Source organism: Vanessa cardui, chromosome 6 (genome assembly GCF_905220365.1).
Source record: "Vanessa cardui chromosome 6, ilVanCard2.1, whole genome shotgun sequence".
Lineage (NCBI taxonomy): Eukaryota > Metazoa > Arthropoda > Insecta > Lepidoptera > Nymphalidae > Vanessa > Vanessa cardui.
Genome location: NC_061128.1, coordinates 6,928,402 through 6,946,742, shown reverse-complemented (window position 1 = coordinate 6,946,742; position 18,341 = coordinate 6,928,402). Strand labels below are relative to the sequence as shown.

Sequence of the window (18,341 nt, the reverse complement as noted above, 5' to 3'; positions counted from 1 at the left end):
ACTCTATATTTATTTTAGCCCACCAGTCTTTATTCGAAGCTGATTTGTCGAATGGAGTCGTAACGATACGCAAAGCTGAGTCTGCGGTGCTCCCAGGCGGACTCACGCACATCGCTCTAACACTCCAAGCAGGCCGAGCTAGTGCTGTACTTTTGTTAAATATAGCTGACACAGGTTTGCAAAATCAATGTTTCTTAATTACTTTTATCGATATTCTGTTATTCATAAAATATTAATTTAATATTTTTTTCTATTCTTCAGATTCTGGAACTGAAGCAACATTTAGTAAAATTCTTTATAATGGTGAAGTCAAAAATGGCGTGGTATCTCACGAAACAATCACTATATCCGGGTACGATGGCACGAGTATACAAATTATCGGAGGTAAATATTAATCATTTTTGGAAGTAATGTCGCTTTGTCTACTCTCCAATCCGCATACATCTTTAGTTTTGGTATCATGTAAATATTCTACATGATTATTATTAATATTTGCATGAGGGCGCAATTTGTGAAATGTTAACAATATTCTAGGTTACGAGTCTTTATTCGAAGCTGATTTTTCGAATGGCGTCGTGACGATACGCAAGGCCGCGTCTGCGGTGCTCCCAGACGGACTCACCCACATCGCGCTGACGCTTCATGCGGGCCGTGCTAGCGCTGTACTTCTGCTAGACATTACAAATTCAGGTATGTTTATATTATCAACGAATATTAAACTATCTAGATTATTAATTTTAATTAATAGAAAAAATTAGGCCATAGCCTAGATTGGAAAGATGGAATTTTTTTAAGTGAGAAGTTCTATAACAAACTAATATAAACTACAATTGAACGATTATGTTGCGTTCCGATATAAAATAATAATTATATTATTCATGCAAAGCTTATTTTAGCGTGAAATCGATCAATATATTATCCAGCAATTTACATGTAAAACAAATTGATCGCTACTTAATTATAATTAATTGAGTTTATAGCATTAATGTAATGATTAAGCTATTAGAATACAAATTATCTATTATATAAAAAAGGTTATATATAATCAAATCATAATAAATTTTATTCAAGTAGACTTTTACTAGCACTTTTAAATCGTCATTATGTTACAAAAAAAATACATTGTGTTACTAAATAAATTTACATACATATTTGTATATATAGATATATATAAAAAGTTTATTTTATTACTAGCGGTAAAAAATTACAAAACTTTGCGTTTATTTTACTAATAATTATCTTTACGAGACAGATAGATAATTATGTTAATAAACATGTAGAAAATTGACTCTAATTAATTTCCTTAAAAAGTGTTTTTAGACTAAGCAGTACAAAATACTGCATAATTGAATTATAATTTAATTACAAAGATGGATATATATCTTCTATATTCTTACAGTATCTCTATCTCTTTCTCACGACTGAGATATTTATTTATGAAAAAGAACAGTTTAGAATTACAGTTTTAAATTAAGAACTTGATGCCATGGCTTGGCGTAATTTATTGAAGGGGGAGCAGTAACATTTAATGAGAAGCTTGTATTAGAATGAACCTTAATTTTGTTCTCGTTAAAATCATAATTCTTTTTTAATATTCAGACGTATATACAAAAACAAAATCTTATTTTAAATTTATTGTCTTATTCTTAAACATTTTTATTTTGTAATAGATCGAGATTTGCATTACACGTTTTCATATAGCTGTAATTGAATCACATTCTTGCGAATACATTTCATATTTATTTCTCTTGATATTTCTTGAAATGTTAATTTAAATCGCTTTATTGAATAAGTAAAGTAGAGTAACAGTCTGTACATTTCCCACTGCTGAGGTAAGACCTCCTCTTCCATTAAGGAGAGGGTTTGGAACATATTCCACCACGCTGTTCCAATGCGGGTTGTTGGAATGCACATGTGGCAGAATTTCGATGAAATTAGAAACATTCAGGTTTCCTCTCGATGTTTTCCTTCACCGCCGAGCATGAGATCAATTATAAACACAAATAAAGCACATATATTATTGAATATTTTGTAAAAGTTATGCATTTAAAAAAAACGATTTTCTTTTTAAATTAAGTAATTTCTTTTTAACGTATAACCAATGATGTAAACAAAACTGCCCAATACAATATTGCATGTCGCTTGAAATAACCAAAACGCTGAATTTAATGGGACATAATGGTTTACAAGTTTTATTTAAACTCGAAAGGTCACAATAACCACACGAACCGCAAAACCTCATTGCGACTGAATATCTCGAAACTTTGTTCATTACAGAAGATACTGCTCCACCAGCGGTGACATTTAGTAGAACGTCATATTTCTTATGGGCGGATATAAATCAATCTGGAGTGGTCGGCAGAGTGCAAGCTACTGCGGAAAACGGTGAAGCGATCTCGTATTCCCTTGATGTTGATGACGACGGTAAGTAAGCAAGCGGTTTATTTTTTATGGAATATTTCAAACAAATAATGCTTTAACTCGTTGCATCGATAATTCGTAAAAAATATACCACAACAAACAAAAACAACAACAGCCTGTAAATTCCCACTGCTGGGCTAAAGGCGTCCTCTCCCTTTGAGGAGAAGGTTTGGAACATATTCCACCACGCTGTTCCAATGCGGGTTGGTGGAATATACATGTGGCATATAAATTTGTCACATTCAGGTTTCCTCACGATGTTTTCCTTCACCGCTGAGCACGAGATGAGTTATAAAGACAAATTAAGCTAATGAATCAGCGTTGCTTGCCTGGGTTTGAAACAGCAATCATCTGTTAACCACTGCGCCATCTCGACTCTGTTATATTTTTTTATATATATATATTATTTTCAATGTTATATATACATTGTTATATTTTTTTATATGTAACACCTTAGTATTAACATCGATTTGAGTGTGAAGTTCACATAAAATATTTTTTTTTAATTCATTGTTTTAAAGAAGCTGTAAATATCAAAGCTTGTAATTCTGGAATCGTTTTAATTTCTGAATGATGTACCTGTTATAAAATGATTACTTGACCTACAATAGAAGGCTTAATGCCGAAATTTTTATACAACATGTGCTTAGCATTAACGTATGTAAACTACAAGAATCCTTATTTGCAACATGTAAATATTTCACGTATCAAACAGTTGTTTTCGTGAAATATTTACATATTATTTTTGTTTGTGTTCCACATAACGACTCCCTAAACATACTTTTTTATCGCTTGTTATCAGATTTTTCATCTTGCTTTCAAACCGCAGATGGAATGCATAAAATATCAAAGTGAAACAACAAAAACGAATACAAAATGCGATTACTTTGATGTTTATTTATTGGCTTATTAACAAAACGATGATTTCGTGTTTGTATTCGCTTTCGTTGCTTCACTGAACTGTTTCGTATGCTCCATTTGGCTTAGGTTTAATCGGACATATTACAGTTATTTAAGTGACCTTTTCTTTAAGACGTGAGTTCCAATCCATGCGTGTATGCATTGTAAGCGAAAACAATTTCAAATATGTCCTTTATTCATTGACTATGGGTTTTTCTGTTATCAAGCGGTTATCAGCGGCTAATCAATCTCATTCAAAGGGGATTATATACATATACAGATAAGGAAAAGATACCTACAAAGTCGGTGTGCATAAATAAATACCTACCCGATCAATGACAATAATTGGCCTTATGACTATTACTTGGAAGCCAAACTAAATCTAAATAAATCGCTTTAACCTTTAGGTAATTGCTTGTTTTTTTTTTATTATTAAAATTTCTCGTATTTAATAAAATAAATACTATGATTTTAGTTTTATCTTCTTCATACAAAATATATTTTTAACATTTTTGGAATTTAGATCAATAAATTGTACAAGCAGAACTCCTAAATGATAATTCAAATTAATTTATAAACAAAGTCCAAACGAACATATTACTTAGACTACTAAGAAGCTTCATGCTGATACGGAACCCTCTTACAATGCAAATGCAAATGTAGTCCTTTGCGCCTAAACATTTAATTCGCATAAGTGTCAATAGTAAATTGCAATAGTTTTGTAGGCGTAACATTGTATCTTAAAGTTCATCCCAGGAAACACACTCCCAAAGAAAACTGCTCTTATGATTTATTCGCGTAATCTTATTTCATCTCATTACTCAAATCATTTCTAACAATTTGCTTTAAAGCATTATTCATCTTAACTTATCACAAGGCGCGCGTATCGACCATTGATGTGCGAGTATTTTCTTTCCCAGGAGTCTTAAACATGCATTGAACGATATGAACTTCTATATATATTTTAGACGATGTTTAATTGTTAAGTTAGACTTTACTTATACTGTAAACATAGGTATTACTTATAATAAATATGTATAAATAACAGGAAGTAGTTAATGACGTTTGTTTTTTTCTATACTTCTTATTAAGAGCTTTAAATCTCCACATGATAAGATATGGGAGCTTAAAATAAATAAAATAAAAAATTCATAAAATAATACTTTAACTTTTTATAAACATTTAAAACATTCTGTACTACCCTAAACAATTTTAAATATACTTTCATAATGTGTATAGAATTATCATTACATAGCACAAAACAACGTCGCTTTCTCTGTCTGTGTTTTTTTTTTATAAAATAGAGTGATTCTAGAGGAAGATTTTTGTATATAATATAGAAAAGAAAAACTGATAATTTTATAAATTTGTATAGTGATGATGATAATAAATAAATTCTGTAGTATATTTAGTATCAGTATTGCATCCGTGCGAAGCCGGAGCGGGTCGATAGTAATTAATAAAAAGATAACAGTAATTCGACTGAACGTCTTTGACTTTGATATTTGTGATTTTATAATAAATATGGAAGGTCGAACTACGAACTTCAATGACTTCGTGACTAAGTGAACCTTACTGCTTTAATATTAACTGTTACGTCCTTTCGATCGATAAATATTTTATTTTTTAAATTATATTAACCTCAATGACCTGTATCATGTTTATTTCGTTTCTATCGTAATAAACAATATATCAAAATAATACGATGTATAAAATTTGACATATTTACTCTGACATATTCTTTTTAGTTATGCGTTCAAAATAAAAAAAAAAGTTTTTGGACGGTGAAATGTTTTTAAATTTTGGCTTTGATTGGATAATTAATCAATGGATAATTAGTCAAGCAACATTAAAAAAAAATATTGAAAAATATAAATAATGATGTACATAAATATCTACAATTCTATTTACAACCGCATTACTGATACATATTTTTTTCAGATAATTTCCGAGAGCGAATTTCAATTAATAACGAGGGTGAAATCCTGCTGTCAGCTGCAGTCCAATCGGGCGTGTACAGTTTTATCGTAACTGCCACTGCCGAAAATAGCCGAGTTAATGCAACCGCTTCGGTGAGAGCTTTAATCGTATTATACATATTATATTACATTAGAATTGTATTCGACTTTATTCAGCGCATGCAGGTGCACTGTTCGAATTTGAATATTATACTCGTACCGTCTAGATACCACACGAAATACTTTAAATATTTGATATGTATATAAGTTGGTTAATTTATATTTTGCGTTGAATTTGATTTATGAAACGACTAAGTACATCGTTTATTTTATTTTATTTTTTTGTACTTATTAACACAAATATATATATTTACAAAAAAAAGACAGAAAATTTTAGCAAATTCAAAGAGCAAGGTTTATAGCATATAATATAAAGATATATATTTATTATAAATATAAGATCAAAGTATAGGTTCTTAGAAATTAACGGATCAAAATAGTAATGACGTAAGCGACATAAAGTAATGTATATCACTAATGATCTAATAAGTAAGACGCTTCAATTCTCATATTTTAGGATCACGAACTGTCATATTGCTTTTAAGCCATTGATTTTTCTTTTTTTGATAAATATTATACAAGGAGTTTGATACGTTAAATTCAAATATTATTATATAAAAATCTAACAGCCGGAAAATAATAATAATATCAATATAATTTATACCCTATACCACTTAGGAATAATGTAGATAAGACCAATGTTTTTTTGGAATCACCTAATTATTAACATACGCTACAAATAAAAAACCAATTTTGCCTAAATATAAGTAAAGTACAAAGTAAAAGTATTAACAAGAAGCCTGTATATTTATTAATACCACGAAATATAGTGAAATTCTCTTACTGTAATATTTAATACATTATATTAAATGAATGTAAATTCATAGTAAAGCTTAAGCTAGCCTAATTTTATATCAGTATTATCTAACGATTCAGCAAAAAATACATTTTCTTTTATAATACGAAACCGTATTCTTCCCATCCATTACGTTTAATTTGTCACCCTTATACACGATATCTTTGCTAGGGGTAAGGTTCAGTGATGGAAGAAAATATAATATCATCGTACAGTAGTTATGAACCCGCTCTGGTTTTCGTTCAAACTCATTCTCATATTCAAACATACCAAGCTGTGACTAATCTTCCTCGTAATTTATTTTTCACGAAATGTCACATGATCCTGCTAACGGTACCCGTTTTAAAAGATTCAAATTAATATAAAATGTATACTTAATATTGCATTAACCCTTTCTGACTGCATGCTTAAGATAATTTTATAAATAACTTATTTTGTCATGGTTTAATGGAATATCACTTGATAAACTCACTGATATATATTTTATTACTTTTGCAATATTTCAAATCTTTGTATTTTTATATTGAAACGTGAATCATCTTAATATTAATAAGAAAACTAAAATTGTTTAAATACAGGTATTGCTGAGAGTTGAAGCACTACCAGAGTGTGGCAGCGAAATTGGTCTACCACCACTAATAGTATTAGAAAAACCAGAGGAAGAACCACATAAAAACTTAGTTGTCTTGAATCAAACTGAGTACAAGAATTGCCGATATAATCTTTTAAACAGCTGGCCAGCGGATCAATCATGGCTGTACGTCGACGAAGAAGGCTTGCACGCGAGGGCCATCGACCGGGAGCACGAATCAATCGCCTTTATGACTTTATCTCAGATTCAAGTACAGCTAATACTTGAATGCGACAGTGATGAAGTATCGGTCACTAGGCGTTCATTGAACACAGAGAGACTTCAACAGGGGCCTGATAAATATGGCTCTAACAAATGGATCCTGGCGGACACCATTGTCTACGACGCGAGACGCAGCTTTGTGAATCTAATCGTCACTGACATTAACGATAATAAACCCATATTTGAAGGAAAGGAAAATGAACCGTTATATGTCGGTTTCCCAGTTCCAGAACTCGAAGACACGATATTACCACGAGCTCTGACGAAAGTAAAGGTAAGGCTAGCTTTCAAACATATCGTGGTAAATAGTAATTGCTCGTATTTTAAAAGTAATGGCTAAGTTCAAATCAAAGCGATTCGATTTGGGTTCGTTATTTGATGATAGATTTTACCATACTACATAATTTGCTCATATTTGGAATTGATAATAATCAACTCGTCTAATTTAACGCTGTAGTCTTTTTTCTTTCTGTTATTAATTTTAAACTTTTTTCTTAAGCGCTTAAATAACACAGGCTCGTTGCATAAAAAAACCTTTAAAAAATATATAATTAATTAATAAGTAAGGTCAGAGACGTAGACCTCCAAAAACCCAAAGCGTTTTATTTTAATATTTTTATTAAAATATTCATTTTTGTACGATTAAATAAATAAGCGTAACAATAATTAATAAGTAAAACAATATACCATTAAAATTTAATAATGATACACTAAGATGTAGGTACCTAATATTGTGTGATCAATATTATTTTGATGTTACATTGTAGTAGAGAGAAATATTATTATTCTATTTAATAAGTAAATTGAATACATAATTATGTTGTTTATTTTAATTAACTCTCGGCCTCCGTGGTTGAGTAGTGCGATCCGAGATCCCGGGTTCGATTCCCATCTAATTCTAAGTAGAAAAGGTTCATTAGTTTTCTATGTTGTCTGAATCTGGGTGTTTGTGCCACCGATATTACTATTTTTTTTTTCAGAATACAAGCTATTTACATTGACATCAGAGTAAAGTATGTGATGTCCAATGTTTATTTATTTATTTTAAATGGATGAAGTTAAATCAAATCAATCCTAAGTTTGGAATTTGGTAGGTTTTAGACTTACGTCTCTTGTAAAGCTAAGCTAAGTTCTCTTCAGTTCTATTTGAACTCTTCCAGTCGTATTAGATTTGCCATCCCATCGGATTATCAGAGTGTGGGTAAACATCTAAGTTTAAGCGTAAAATACTTGTGCATTATAATATTGTGTGCAGTTGACTCATCTCTCTGGACAAATACTAACTGTATGAGATTCCTTTTGCACACAAAGTCGAACTAAATTTAAAATTTAAACATTTTTATGTTTTATGTGTACAGTAAAGAGATTAAGCAAACTTTCTGAAGAACGAGAGTTCCTTTTAAAATTTCTTCGGGCTCAAAATAAAAATATATTGCCCTCTCTCGCTTTTCTTTATTTATAAAATACTAGCAGACCCGGCCACGCGTTGCTGTGGCTGAGTGATTAAGGAAGGATTTAAAAGACAAAATTTAACACAAATTAAAAAATTTCGTAACTTACAATTAATAACAACAATCAACTTTGATAATCAGTTTATTGTAATTTATAAATCATTGAGGCCATTAATCGAAATGAAAACTATCCTATCTCTTAAGTTGGACCAAATTACACATAAATGCCAAATTTCATCAATATCGGTTGAGTTGGTGAAGAGTTCACTGGGAACATACATTGTGACACTGGATTTTTATATATTAAGACTAGCAGACCCGGCCACGCGTTGCTGTGGCTGAGTGATTAAGGAGGGATTTAAAAGACAAAATTTAACACAAATTAACATAGCATTTTTAATTTCATTTTATTTATAAATACTCTGATAACCTTTAATTAAAATAAATCACAGTTTATCACATTAAAGTTTACTGAAGCGCCAGTCGATGTACAATATTTTTGATCAACCTGTCTTTTGTTAGCACAAATAAACGTGATGGTCTTCCTACACGTGAACAGGCCACGTATAATTGCCCATGGGAGAAACATGGATTCTCTAAATCTAAGCCGCAAATAGACATTTTTTGGCCTTGTGACTTATTTATAGTCATCGCGAAAGCTAAACGAATAGGAAATTGCAGTCTTTTAAATGGTATTGGAGAATCTGACGGTATCATTGGAATGCGTGGTAACAGAACGATTACTCCTTTAAACTTTCCTGTCAAAATAGTTGCTTCGAGAACATTTCCGGTGATTTTTTTTATTACCAAACGTGTACCGTTGCATAGTTTAGGGGGGTTCAAATTACGCAGAAGAATAATCGGTGATCCAATTTTGATTCGAGTGTGGAGGCATTCCTGTTATGTCTAAAGAATTTAAAAATTCAATTGGAAAATTCACTGCTTCATTTTCATCAACAGTAGTGTCGATTGACTTGAACGACATTAAATCACCTGGTAATAGTTGTTGTATCTGGTAGTTAATTAGATCTACATCAACATTTTTCGCTGCCATAATAGCACGATTACTAAGCCAATTATGATTTAGATAGTTATTTATTATATCTGGGAATACACTCTCGATCAATTCATTTTTAGTTTAAACAACAGTACAGAAATGTTCTGGTAATCGTATGCATTGGGTATCTTGATAAAATTGTACTTCACCGTTTCCAATATCTAATAATTGCTGAGAAAAAACTTGTGCTGCCGGATCATTTTGGAGTTGTACTCGCATGTTTTTTGTCAATCTTAGAGTTTTGACGTTTCTCTATAAAAATGATTGTTTTAGACATGCATTGATTTCATCGGCAAAAGTAGAGCGAGGAATGACAGGCAATGTTTGCCGGAAATCACCATATAATAGTAAAATAGCTCCACCAAAAAGTCTGTTATTACTGTTTAAATCCTGCAAAGTTCTATTTAATGCTTCGAGCGAATGTTTATGAGCCGTGGTACACTCATCCCAAATTATGATTGAACTCTTCCGTAATACTGCAGCCATTCCGCTCCCTTTCTTAATGTTACACATTGCATTTGGATTTGTTCTCGATAAATATTCTTGGAGACGATTATCACGCTGTTCTCTTGATTCATGCGCACGAATATCAGCTATGCGAATTGTTTGAGCTTCATTTCTTTCTGCTCTTTGTTCGACTGATTCGTGAGCTCTTTCAAGACGGCGTTGTCGAGCTTTTTTGCTACGGGCATTGTTGAGGTTAGATTTTTTTGGTGAAAATTTTACTTTTACTGAAAATTTTATGTGAATAAATTCCTTGTACTATTATTTTGTTGTTCTTATATTTCACTGCATTATGTAACTGTAAATTAGTAGCTATATAGATATCCAAAATAATATACAACAAATGAAAATAAAATGAAAAATGATCCAGAAAAAGCGATGTCACAGAGAGTATCGATCAAAAAATGGCCATCACCACGTGTAGTGGAAAATGAAATCTAAAATTCAACGGTAGCGCCATCTATGATAAGTTAATGATAAACGGTCTGACAGATTTCTGTAAAAAATTCCTATGTGGGGCGCCATCTCTTCGAAATTTTCGTAACTTACAATTAATAACAACAATCAACTTTGATAATCAGTTTATTGTTATTTATAAATCATTGAGGCCATTAATCGAAATGAAAACTATCCTATCTCTTAAGTTTGACCAAATTACACATAATTGCCAAATTTCGTCAATATCGGTTGAGTTGGTGAAGAGTTCACTGGGAACATACATTGTGACACTGGATTTTTATATATTAAGATTTTAAATGTCAACAGTCCTATCGTACCTTTGTGGAATATTTCTATTCTTTAAGCAAGATATATTTATAATATTAACAACAATTGTCAACCAATTACAGAGAGTGCTGTTCTTTTGTTAATTTTTTAATTAGTGATGATTATTATTAAAGATTTTATTAAAGTTGATTGAATAGCTTTTGTTAACAAAAAAAATAATCAAAATTTAATGCAAGCAACTAAACAATTACTAATCTTCTCCTGAATAGATTTTTGTTGCTTCAATTTGAATAAAAGTCAAATCTTTCCATTTCATAAAATCACTTAACAAAACCCAATTCGCTGTAGCTGTTGTTCGACTTTAATCGACTCTTGCAAATGTAGATTCAATATTACAATTAAAAGCAATAACTAAAACGTTTTCTGTTTTACGTGAAACCAATATATATAACCCAAATAAGTTCGTTCAATAAAATGTTTCACAGGCGACAGATGCAGATATTGGAGAGAACGCAGCTCTAATATATTGGAGTACAGAAGACAATCTCGCCGTAGCGCCGCAGACTGGCTTTGTACACGTGCGCAATATAGCGCGCCTAGAAAACAATTCTCGACTTACTGTATATGCGACCGATTTGAATGGAAAAGGTCTTAACGGAACGCTGGACATTGTGGTAAAGTATCTGATACCTATAAATGTTATATACTGACGTCTATATAAAATTTATCAGAGTGAGAAAAGAATATTCAACATCCTTAACTAGCATTAACTTGCTTGTATATACTATGTTAGTTTAGTCGCTCTCTTGTAATGGAAGGAATAGAAACAAGGAAATTTGTATAACTGGAATTATTGGTTAATTATCATCAGAACACACCCGATTAATTATTATTAATACGAATTTGTTTTTAATATTTATGAATTTAAAATACCTAAACAATGCCATCTATGTTATTTAGATGACACGAATTCGAAAATTATAAATATTAGACTGCGTTGTCTGTTGAATATAATCGATTTCGTATAAAAATCTATATAAGTACCATATTTACTAAAAATATTTAAGAAAGAAATCGGATTTTTACTAAAATATAAAATTGACTTATAGTATGATATATATTATTAATGAAATAAAACAATACTTTATATACAAAGATTAAACAAAACTGAATTTCTTAATTTATGAACGCAAACCAAACCAGTTCTAATAGCGGTAAAGCCACTTTAGATGACAATATTGTAAACTTTTTAATGTTAACAAAACTTGTTTTTTTGCCAAAAGATACTAAACATAAGAATAACTTTGACCCCAGACGGTTCCGCCTCTAATTTATGTTATTTCAAGTTCCATATTTGGTACAACTGGACAATGTATAAATAATATAACTTGGTAACATGCGACCTGACGATGTCACATCTAACTTTGTTTTTGATAACATATTCGAATTACTTAAGTAAGATGTCATAAATTTTTGCATGATTCAACATTCAAATATTTCAACGTATTTGAAATTTATCAATGCTAATTTTAATAAATTTGTATTTATGCATAATCAATATTGCTTTGTTAACTTAAAATAAACAAAAATAAACAAAAAGGTCAAAAAAGGTAAACGTACACCTTAAAACGCAGATCGACATAATAAACACATTTTAGTATAAAAACTAAATTTCATAATTATATCTCCATATGTTTGTTAAGGATAATGTAATTTAATTACCTTTTGTCCGTACAAATATGTAAACAACAGATGCTGTCGGTGACTAAAATATAAAAAAGAAAACATTGTAAAAATGAATTATCTATATAAAAGGTAATACTCGTCATTCACCTCAAGTAACGCGTGACCCAAAAAATCCTGAGTTAAATAGAATGGAAACTAAAATTAATGTCGGGATAAACAATATTATTTACCAATATTTTAAGTTGTTAGCCTTAACAGTATGCTGAATGTATTTATTTTATGCAAAGTCAACAGCCCGTTCGACACTCACCGGTCTTGAAAACAAACAATTTTTAATATTTTAACAAGCATAAGAAAATGGTTATATAATTTGCCTTTTATATTTCCCTTTTTAGGTAAAATTATTAACGAAAAATCAAATCGCAGTTATAACTGTCCAAAACGCATTCTTAGACGATGAAGATACCGTATTAAATGTCTTGAGTGAAGCTATTGGATACGAAATAAAAGTGCTAAGGACAGTCGTAATTTCGGAAAATAATGGAGATGCTTCGAGAAGGAGACGCAATGTTGAAAGTAATTCTGGTGCATATTTGCAACTCTACGTGTATGGATTACGGGATAGTGAGCCAGTTGATGTGTTAAGTCTCACAAGGTAACAACATCTTAATTAAGTTTTCTAAATAATAGATTTATTATTATAAGGATGAAAGAGTTATTCATAACATTTCTTTTCTGCTTTCAGTGATATAAATAACAGTAATGTTGTGACCGTAAACGTAGCCCGAGTATTATCACTTGAAGATCATCTCGAAGGTCTCGAGATATGTCCGATTCCGGGACGTGACACTGGTCTCCTCGTAGCCACCATAGTTCTAGCCGTACTGCTTTTCATAGTAATTGTAGTGATTTTTGTCTGGTTTATCCTGATTAAGAAATTCCAGATACACTTGAAATGGTAAATAACTGTTATTTTATAAAGCCCTTTATGAGATATAATGTTTTATATACGTATATTTTTATTTTTGTTGCAGGAGAAAAAATAAAACCTATGAAGAATTCAACGATTCTAATAGTGTAGAGTCTCGAAACAGCGCATTGGAACCAATTCCAAAAGTAGAAATTCAATCGAAACCAAGACTCAATATAGAAGAGTTAAAACGGAGTGAACGAAGACTCCAAGAAATGCTTGATATTCCAGTACAAGAATTTGAACCGGTTCAACCTGTAAATGCGGTAAAAGAGGTGACTAATGAGCCTCAAGGTGAAACAATACTTGATATACCTAATCCTATTCCACCGTTACCTATAGTTATACAATCGATCGATAAGCTTAAAACCGATAATGATGAATCAGAAGATGAAGACGAATTTGGTGAGAAGAAAAAAGAAAAACCACGAAAATCAGTTGTTACATTTAACGAAAACGTTGAAAAAATCATTCATTTAGAAGATGATTACGAAGACAGGTCGGAATCTGATTTGGAAGTTTATAAATTTTAAATATCTATACTATAAACTAAAGAAAAAAAAGCTTTTTATATTTTAAAATAAGTGTATATTATTTTTATTCAAGCAATACTCATGTGATTTTTTTACTTGAATTTTTTTATCAGCTGTTTATTTTAAATAAAAATAATGTGTTCCTACACCGGTAACTTTTTGAGTCATTGACCACTTTACGAGAGACCCTAAGATAAGATTACACATTAAAATGAAAGGATTTATCTTGACTAACATCGAAAGGAAAGAAGTAGGTGGCATGAAAGGTGGAACACCACAAAATATAGTTACTAAAACAAGACACTAAAATGAGAAACGTGTTATTTATATCAAACACGATCTTCTTATGGTTAAAATTCCGCACGAATCCTTCAAAATTTATGAATCTGACACATAAACATATGCTTTCGCAAACATTTTTGCAATTTTTTTTTTCAAATTTAGAACATAAAATAAAGCTACTTTCAAACTCCGGACTCGAAAATATTAAAGAAATAATAAATAAAAGCAAGTTGATAAAAAAGGTAAATCTCGAAAATATTTTAACATTAAAAACACTGTCCATACAAAATGATAATGACCTTACACATCTTTTTACAGTTATCCTTTTGGCGAAGCATTTTAATAGGAATTTAAATATTCAGCACACCATATAGAATAGATTATATCAAAATTGTACGTCATGTCGTTTTTCTATTTTTAACAGATTTTTTAACGATGTTTTGAACTGTAAACTGTTTAATGGTTATAAAGCTAGGTAGGTAAATAACAACTTTTTTAAAAAGTACTACTTTACTACCTTACTTACTTTAAGTACTACTTACTTAATAGTAGTAGAATAAACTCATACACACTTTAATAATTCGAATTGCCAATGATGAATTGAAGCTTCAGTGACGTAACAGCACAAACCCCATTGTTGATTATGTGAACACTAACATACAGTTTTTACTCGTATTATTTTCTATTTTAATTTGAGAAAAATCAATCCCTTGCATGTTATCTGTACAAATATGTATATTTTTTATTTTATAGTATAGGTTGGCGGACGAGCATATGGGCCACATGATGGTAAGTGGTTACCATCACCTATAGACAATAACGCTGTAAGAAGAAATATTAACTATTTCTTACGTCGTCAACGCGCCACCAACCTTGGGAACTAACATGCTATGTCTCTTGTACCTGTAGTTACACTGGCTCACTCACCCTTCAAACCGAAACACAACAATACTGCGTACTGTTGTTTAGCGGTAGAATATCTGGAGTGGGTGGTACCTACCCAGGCGGGCTTGCACAAAGCCCTTCCACCAAGTGAATATAATAATAATATAAAGTTAATAGTTTTTGTTTGAACTTTTTAATCTGAGGTGAAAAAAACTTTTTAAATTACATACCTCGTTAGTTAGGCAAACTTAAAGACTTAAATATGGCAACTCGGTAAGATATATTTTGTTATATTATACGTTATACGTTATTATTATTATTATAGCAGCCTATTTTATTTACAAGAAATATTTCTCCTCTATCTATAGGGATCTAGTAGCTCAAGCTGATAACATCTGCAATTAATAAAATTTGGGTCCAAATTCGCTATAAGACGGAGCCAGAAAAGTAAGATTTAACGTAAATGTAATCACTATGCATATATCTCGATAAGTATGTACATAGCAACACATAGCATTATTTTTTTTACCTGTATTTTAATTTATTTATCATTATTTACAATCAATAATGACATTTAAAAAAATTCTTTAACGAAAGTTTTTTTCCTATGATCCTTGGTAACACCTACGCAAACGTTTTTAGTATTGTATGTAATCTTCTTAGTCTTCTGATTGATCGTCTACACCTGCTATTAATTTCTTATATGTAAACTAAAGTGCACCAAACAATTATTTAAATACAATGACAATACAAAGACAAATGATCCTATTGTTTTGCTTTTATTATTTTAATAGTGTTGTATCATATTTATAACTATGAGATATACTGATTACGAAATATAAAATTGTAAAATGAGTACGCATATTAATTACCATTTCTTTAATACTTGTTGGCTTCCAGGTAGGATATGTTACATACGTATATAAGTGTATTTAAGGAGGCCCGGGCAAGAATCATAATGTGGGTAAGAAGAATAATCGATTTTTCTAAATAATCGCAATAGATGGCGCTTTGATCTGTCGGCCATGATTCCGGCACGTGTTCGGCCACGCCATGACAGTTTGACTAAAACAATACAGGTGCTCGTTTGTTGTTGAGACAAAAAAAAAGAATTTCTGCAGTTTTGTTACGATTTTTGCAAAGGTATGTGTATCAACTTTTTTATTATGTATGTTTTGTTTGTTTATAATATTTTTTTTGTTCGACAGCATATTTGTTTAAGTATAATTTGTGATATTAGTTTTTTTCCTAAGCTTCAAATCACATTTGAATCATTTTTGAATCCTAATAATGGCATCGTGGGCAAAACGAATATGGGCAAAAGGAATAGTTATCCGCTTTGCCCGGTAAAAGAATGTTCACTTATTTCGGAAATCTTTTTCAGATGGTATTCAAATATAAAAGAAAAACTGCGAGAGCATCGTGGTCAGAAGAATCGCTAGAGCGAGCTACAAAATTGGTTAAAGAAGAAGGAAAATCTATAAATTCTGCCGCAAAAAAATTAGGAATTCCTTTTACTACTTTACATCGACACCTAAAATCAGGAAGTGTCTCGAAAAAATTGGGCAGATATATACCTGTTTTCACGCCAGAACAAGAGGAAGATCTGTGTGCATATTTAAAAAAATTAGACAGTCTTTTCTTTGGATTGACTCGTTCAGAATTTTTAGATCTAGTGTTTGAGTATGCCAGAAAAAATAATATTACTCATCCGTTTAAAAATGGCAAAGCTGGTGATGACTGGTTTGCTGGGTTTAAGCGCCGACACCCAGAAATTGTCCTACGAGCACCCGAACCGACATCATTGGCAAGAACTCGAGGTTTCAACAGGCCTCAGGTGGAATTATTTTATAAAAATTTTTGGGACTTGGGACTAGAAAAATACAAATTTGATGCGACTACAATTTATAACATGGACGAAACAGGTGTTAAGAGCAGCACGAGTCGACCGCCAATTACACCATTGCAGATCAGACCCATACCAACAATGGCTGCTCCCAAAACAAATCGCAAAAATAAGAGACAAAAATCGGAGATATTAACATCAACTCCAGTTAAAGCTGAGCAAGCTGCTAAATATATAAAAGTAAATAAAAAGAAGACCAATATATCTGAATTAGCAAGTTCCAGCAAAATTAAGAAGAATAAGATAAAGAAGACTGAATTACCAGGTCACAGCCAAACTAAAAGGACAAAGACATCTTCCAAAGCTAAAACTAAAGCTGATTTATTTTGTTTGGTGTGTGCCGAGAAATATACTGAACCGCTTGTTGAAGATTGGATTCAGTGTAGCCAGTGCCAAAATTGGGCACACGAAAATTGTACATCATACGCAGGTGTTGGAAGTCATTTCTGCGATGAATGCGAAGACTGATTGTTTTATTTTATGTTATTCTTTTTGCCCTTATGGCATATCCGTTTTGCCCAGAGGGGTCGGGCAAAACGGATAATAGATACTTTTTGTTTTTTCTCAATTTAAGAGGCAAAATCGTTAGAGTTTCATTTTTTTTATTGCTGTTTCCAAAGATTATGAAACAAAGTACAAATTAAAAGTAAAAAGAGTTACATTGATTATGAACTTGTATTTTATTTTATCACTCTCCCTTAACATATGCGTTTTGCCCGGGCCTCCCCTAACTATAGATTTTGTTGCTGGTTCTTCTCGGTAGAATATACTTCCCGGACCATGTGTAGCTTCACTTAATGTAGTTGTTAAATGACGATTCAAAAGTGCTTGTAAGAGTCTACTTGAATAAAGAATATTTTGATTTGATTTATGAATTGGTAAATTTATAGTATTGTCATTACAAGGAAGAAAAAAATAAATGAGAAATACGTGCAATATTGTGCATTTCTATTGAATGATCTTAGAACATTATTTACTGTTACAGACTCAAACGATGTCTTAATTTCTATATTATCTAAACTAAACACATAAAGTGTTTCTTAAACGGCAAACAAAGGCTTTCTTGGTACCAAGTGTGGCAATGAACCCATATTAAAACTTTAGCTATTGTAAAGTTACTGAGTCACTGTATTTCTATGGAGTATGTCTGGTGACATTGAAAACAGTTATATTCTTTAAAAACTTCCATACGGACTGTTTATAGATCTTAAATCAAAACCTCCTTCAAATATGTATTTCAATGATAAAAGCATACAAATTTTAATTTCGACACAAACGTACCCAAATTAAATT

General features: G+C 31.2%; 2 protein-coding genes across 9 annotated transcripts in view; both read left to right on the top strand.

Annotated features, from left to right (window-relative positions):
- The window catches only part of LOC124530320, a 33,085-nt gene extending 30,629 nt beyond the window's left edge, over window positions 1-2,456 (top strand). For all 8 annotated transcript variants that reach the window (XM_047104442.1, XM_047104447.1, XM_047104448.1 and 5 more), the window contains 2 exons: window positions 535-690; window positions 2,278-2,456. In XM_047104442.1, coding sequence (XP_046960398.1) covers window positions 535-690; window positions 2,278-2,432 — 311 coding nt within the window. In that variant the 3' untranslated portion in view covers window positions 2,433-2,456. The remainder of the gene's footprint in view (window positions 1-534; window positions 691-2,277) is intronic.
- Window positions 2,457-4,966: 2,510 nt separating this feature from the next.
- Window positions 4,967-14,417, top strand: LOC124530462. The gene is made up of 7 exons (XM_047104636.1): window positions 4,967-4,973; window positions 5,263-5,393; window positions 6,774-7,322; window positions 11,272-11,460; window positions 12,868-13,127; window positions 13,218-13,430; window positions 13,507-14,417. The coding sequence occupies exons 1-7, from the start codon at window positions 4,967-4,969 to the stop codon at window positions 13,973-13,975; spliced, it is 1,818 nt and encodes a 605-aa protein (XP_046960592.1). The 3' UTR covers window positions 13,976-14,417.
- Window positions 14,418-18,341: the final 3,924 nt, after the last annotated feature.

What these genes read in the sequence shown, in the direction of transcription:
- LOC124530462 (XM_047104636.1), top strand. An exon ending in GAGTTAATGCAACCGCTTCG is followed by an intron (nt 5,394 to 6,773) that starts GTGAGAGCTTTA and finishes GTTTAAATACAG; the next exon opens with GTATTGCTGAGAGTTGAAGC. An exon ending in GATGTGTTAAGTCTCACAAG is followed by an intron (nt 13,128 to 13,217) that starts GTAACAACATCT and finishes TTCTGCTTTCAG; the next exon opens with TGATATAAATAACAGTAATG.